The sequence below is a fragment of the Octodon degus genome, unplaced genomic scaffold (assembly GCF_000260255.1).
Source record: "Octodon degus isolate 3935 unplaced genomic scaffold, OctDeg1.0 scaffold00159, whole genome shotgun sequence".
Lineage (NCBI taxonomy): Eukaryota > Metazoa > Chordata > Mammalia > Rodentia > Octodontidae > Octodon > Octodon degus.
The window spans coordinates 645,582-651,515 of NW_004524735.1; the positions used below are offsets into that span (position 1 = coordinate 645,582).

The 5,934-nt window shown below is 38.3% G+C and overlaps 1 protein-coding gene across 1 annotated transcript in view; it reads right to left on the bottom strand.

The window, feature by feature from the left end:
• Luzp2 (leucine zipper protein 2) overlaps positions 1-5,934 on the bottom strand; it is a 516,158-nt gene that overhangs the window by 10,579 nt on the left and 499,645 nt on the right. Inside the window, exon 9 of the mRNA XM_004642693.2 lies at positions 5,583-5,675. Within this exon, the coding sequence (XP_004642750.2) occupies positions 5,583-5,675 (93 nt within the window). The remainder of the gene's footprint in view (positions 1-5,582; positions 5,676-5,934) is intronic.

The following is a 5,934-nucleotide window of genomic DNA, read 5'->3' on the forward strand; positions in this document are numbered from 1 at the left end:
TCTCTGGTTGCCTCTCCTTTCCCCCTTGTTCCTTTCATTAATGATACAGCTGATATATCACTTTCAAGTTGATATATCACCATCTACATATTCTACTTAGTTAGTATCATACAAGTATTACTCATCGTCCAATGGGTCAAAGCACCTATAAATAAAAAACATAATGTGTAATTTGGAATAACGCCTAGGAACTTAAACTCTTCCTTCATTATAAGTTTGAACCTCGAGTACTTTTACTTATTAGAGGAAAAAGTTCAAATATCATTTCCCTCATGCATGCACAATTAAATAATATAGTTTTACTTAGGGAAGAACAGATATTTAACAGGGCATAGAGAACTATGGGTTAATTCTATAAAGTAATTGTTTTCTGTCTTGAAACAATTTTAAACAGAAGTCTAGGGAATTGGATAAAGCAGCACAAATTCTTGCTCTGGTCTTCAAAACACTTTCTTCATTTCAAATAAGCACTATTCAACTTGATTACTAAAGTGCAGAATTATAGAAATTCAGGTAATAAAATATGCAGATTGATCACAAAGCAGAGCACATTCAGCTGCTTTGATAGTCATCTAGGCCATTGATTATACAGGCAGCTCAGGGCGGGGCCCGGTCAGGCCTGTGGGTAACAGAATGGGAGGATTGATGAATGTATCTTTATTAGAGTGATTAAAATCTATCTCACACATCTTCACCAATAACTCATTCATACACACACACACACACACACACACACTCACATACACACAGATCAAGGCTGCTTCAGAGATTAGGCCATGAACCTAATAAAATGCTATAACCTCCAAAGCTATCAAGCTAACAATAAACCATGTAATGGACACAAGTTCTTAAAGCTACTTTTGTGCATGGAGAACAGGACATGTTACAATAATTGTGTGGGGAAGACCCTAGTACTAGGATATTATTAGTTACCACCAAGAGTACGATTATAGTGTTGAAACAGGCTTTGAATTCCTAATATGTGTAATAATGTAGGTAATCTAAGAGAGACCGAGGATGCTGGGTGTTATTTCACAGCAGAATAAAATTGAACAGTGATCACTGATCAATACTTGTCAAGTTCCTTGGAGTAAGTAATGCCTAGCAGATTAGCAATGCATGCTCTGGGTGAATCTGGGATAAACCAAAGTAATAAACTATGAACTACACATCCTTGCGCTCTCGATAGATAGATAGATAGATAGATAGATAGATAGATAGATAGATAGATAGATAGATAGATACAGTGTCTTGCTACGAAGCTCAGACGTGAAGTGATCTTTCTGTCTTAGGCTCCTCAGCACTGCAATTGCCAAAATGCACCACCACACCCTGTTCCAGGCAGGCATGGTGTGTCCAGGGTTCCAGGGCCAGCAAGGCATGTAGTACTGGGCCTCGAACTTGGGACCATATAGTTGCCAGGCTGGAAGAATACGTGTCTAGCTCTGTCTAGTGAGCCATGGGTGCTGTACTGGATCTTCTCCCCTCACCCATTCTCCCTGGCACGTCCACCCCTTGCTTCCTCTTTGCCCCAACCTATGACTCTGCTCTTCTACACCTTTCTGCATGATGTCTCTGCCTTGGCATTTGTTAGTTGTGGACCAAAGTCTTGAAGTGACTATACCTCTTCTCCCTTCAGTCACGCATGTTGGATATTTGTCTCAGTGATGCAGCAGAGCTCACTGGCACAGTGTTGCTTGTCTGCTTCTGAGTACAAGGTTATTAAAAGTCACATTAATTGATTACAAATACATCATGAGCACATAAACTTAAGAGGATTATACCATTTTGTTATAAAGCATGCACCATTTTAATGTCAGTGAAAATATTTCCTTTGGAAATTATTTATGAAAATAAACTTGTATGTTTAGAATGACCTTTAAAAGGGTCACAAGGCTTGATTAATGTTCAGTGAAATGCCTACCAAAAGAAAATGCACTCTTCGCTTTTGTTTACTTTTAATTATGCTCTATTTCTGCTCTCAGAAGTAGAGAATAAATCTGTATGCATCAAAGCAGAAAGAATCTCCTGCATGTTAGTGTGTCTCTGACATTGCCAGTTGATATACGTTTGTTATTAATTTTAAGCCCATGTTTCTATTTTATAAGAGCAATTTGTTATCTCTCTGATAGGCTTTCTGTATAATGTTAAACTAACTTTAAAAAGGTAGTAGAAATGCACAACTGGGTGATCTACAAATATACCAAGAAAACATTTCATGACTGACACAAACATCTATCTCCCTCTGACATTTACTAGATGGGAGAAACCACCAGCTAATAGCAAGTATGTTTAGAATATTGAAAGAAAAAAAATGGAATTAAGTACCAAGTCACTTATGTCCTTTTGGCTAAATACTTCAATGATGCAATTTTTGTGTGCAAAAATATTTCATATTTATTAAAGAACAATACATTGAGAAAACAAGTGTTAGAAAGTGGGAAATGGCATGCTGAATAAAAGTGGCAATTCGTAGAAGGTTACAGAGACTGTGAGAGAAATATGCTCCCACATCTGTGGTCCCTTATTTGCTTAAGGATCCTTAAGAAAATCATCGTCTTTCTGTGAACAACACAAAGGTTATTAATCATCTGTCTTCAAATTGCTTATTATCTACTTCAAAAAGGAAACCTCTCATAAAAATGAAAATGCATATTGGACTTTAATAATGAACAAAATTCTACATGTTTAAACTAAATACCATAGGGAATCCAAAAAAAATAAGACATTCTCTGTTTTTCAAGGAGACAGTAGAGGAGAAAATACTATCAGATTATCAGATTAAGTGCTGTCTTCAGATCGTTTTAGGAACATATCCTCACAATATATATCCATATACTAGTTAGATTTTTTATCTACTAAATTAAGAGACTAACCATTATTCTTAAGAGCCTTATATGTTTCTGATAAAAAATTGTAATTATCATCTTAATCCAGCATGGTTAGGGTGTTTCAAGAAAATAAACACAGATTTATATTTCATGGAGGAGACAGAATTTTTCTGAAGAAAACAGAAGACTTGGAAACAGCCTGCCATGCTTTCGACATCCAGGGCCAGAACTACTCCTTGGATGTGTGCACGGCCCCACAGTAAAGAACTCTTGGGTGCAGTCAGCTCTTGGGACGCCCCGATCGCGCGGTAGGCAAGACATGGTTTCTCCGCAGACCACGGGAGCTAGCCGCTGGCTGCCCTTACGCTGGGGACCGCAGGTCACACCGTGAGCGTCGCGCATAACAGCAACCCATGATGGGGAAACGGGTGCGATTTTCAGCCTGCAGCCCTGAGATTCACGTTCTATGCGTTTGTCCCTGTGGTTTTCCTACCCAGTACATCTCTGTTTAAGAAATCGCTGGCTCAGGAGCTCACATGAAGAAGGGAAAAGCGCGGAACCCGGGAACCTACTGCCAGCACTTCACGTGAGCCGGGGTTGCATTTTGTTTGCTCAGCACATTCAGAAAAATTAAATGTTCGCTACTTATAGGAATCAAAAATAGTACAAAACATGCTTATATGGAGGCTCACTTCTGAGCATCTATCTAAGTGAGAAGTAAAATAAAATGCTCGGGTCTTGGGAAATAGTAAGTGCTTTCCTGGTAAGAGCAGGGGCCTGAGTTCAATCCCCAGTTCCAACAAAAATAAATAAATAAATAAATAAATAAATAAATAAATAAATAAAATGCTCAATTTCTTTAATTCTCAAAATGCTGTTGAACAAAGGTACCTTCTGCAAACTATGGGAATACAGAAACACTGATACAGAGAATCTGCGATTTTTTTTAAGTCACTCCCATTCCTTTGCAGACATTCGGAGTAGTTGGACAGCGGAGCAGAACTGCAAAAGCGGCTGGACTGGCTGCCTGGGGGCGCCTAGTCTGAACGGAGCCCGAAAAGCACGGATGTACTGTACTCTGATATTACATGCGAATTACTGAAGCACTTGCCAGGGTGACAGTGTTTTAAGACAGCAAAATTGGTATTCAGATCTAGGTTTGATGTAACTTTGGCACTTTATCAGCCTCAGGTGTGACCAATAAGAATAAAAATGCATAACATTTGCTGTGTACTTGCTGAGACACTGTGTTTGTTCATTGCAGATCTTAGAGAGTTCACTTATCACCCTAAAGGCTAAGATGATTGTTCTTTTCCTTTATGTAGGGCTTTATTTTCTGACACCTTCATACAGAGCTGCTTTTCCTTAACGGAACACATACTACTTCCTTCAATAGCTTATTCTATTTCAAATACTCACATAAAATTCATTTTTATATTTGACTGAAATATAAATTTTTTATCTATTTTCATCAGCTTCTTTTTGCTCTGTCCTAAAATGTACAAGTTGTTTCCTAGAACACTAAGCAACCAGGAATATTTAGTTACTTCATAGTCTTTTCTGTTTCCTTTTGTACATCTGCTTTGGGAGGGGGGTTTCGTAAAACTCGACTTGAGCCCTTGCCCTGGTCAGGTAGGAGCTTGTGCTCCTGAGCCTTTCCTTGTGCAAGTTTTATCAGCATTGATTTCATTTCTACTTGAAGGTAACTGACAAAAATATATTCCTATAACTCACAATAGATACCAAAAATATGTAGAATGTACATATTGAAAGCAATCCCTGTTCTTTATGCAATTTTCTCAGTCAGGCGTTCAGTAAAAAAATAAAATTGAAATTGAAATTCTAGATTGAGATACAAACATATTGAAGGTATTGAAATTCACTATCGTTAAGTCGATCATAACATTTACCTAAAGCTGGACAAATCCAGAGACAATAGTTCTCATAGGTACAGATATCCTTCTCCTTGCTTCCTGTAAGTTAGCAAATTCAGTGGAAGCATCCACTTATTCCTCAGGGGTAGTGGAAGGGAGCCCTGGGGTCCTCACTTCTTAGGATTACTCAGCTGCTGTGCTGTGCAAATTTTTTTTTTTTTAATCAGGGATCAAACTCAGCACCTTGAGCCTGCCAGGCAGGCATTTATGCTCTGAGCCATCTTCCTAGCCCTGTAAATCTAGTTTGAAGCATCATAGTTTACTAGATTTCTCTAGAAAATTTAACAATGAATGAAATAAAAAACCTTCTCTAGCAATATCACAGCCCTGTATGAGCACAATTATATGCATGTACATACATATCCTATATCGCATACAGTCATACTTATGTATAGATGCATATTATATGTTACTCAACAATAAGCTGAGCATGTCTATATGAAGAGAGGGCCCCTGTAACACAATCACATTTATGCCATATGGGCCATCACAACCTTTATAAACCTTATTTAGAAGTGACCACCTTTTAGGGCTGGGGAGATGCCTCAGCAGAATAAGCGCTTCCCTGGCAAGCAAAAGGGCCTGAGTTCAACCCTGGTTCTGTCAAAAAAAAAAAAGTTACCACTTTTTAAAATGTAGCATAATAGTGTGTATGGATGTAGCTCAGCTGTGCAATGCCTCCTTGGCAAGTGCAAGGTACTGAATTCAAATCCTGATGTGTATAATATCGCATACAAGTAGAGTGTTCATGGTGGCATGAACTGGAGATGTTAAAACCTTGTGTCCTCATGTTCAAAGCACTTTGCCTTAGTCTTACATCTTGAGAAGCACACGCAGGGGTCCTCAGATTTTCTTCTTTCATTGACTCAACTCGAGAGCTTTCCTTGTTTTCTGATGCAATTTGCTGAGGCTTGAGGGGCAAAGAAAGAGAGAGAAAGATCACTCAACATAAGAGAAACAGACTTAACCAACAAATTCATATGATGCAGCAGCAGCCTTGTTTTCAGAGAAAACAAAATAAAGATTTGCTTCCTTCCCTTATCCCCATGGTTTCTTCCCTTTGAGCACGTTCTTTCCTTATCCCTGTATCTATTATACCTTTCAGATTTTATGTATTCTTTCAGGTTCTTACACTAGAGAGACAAAAAAGAAGGGAAAGGAGAAATATA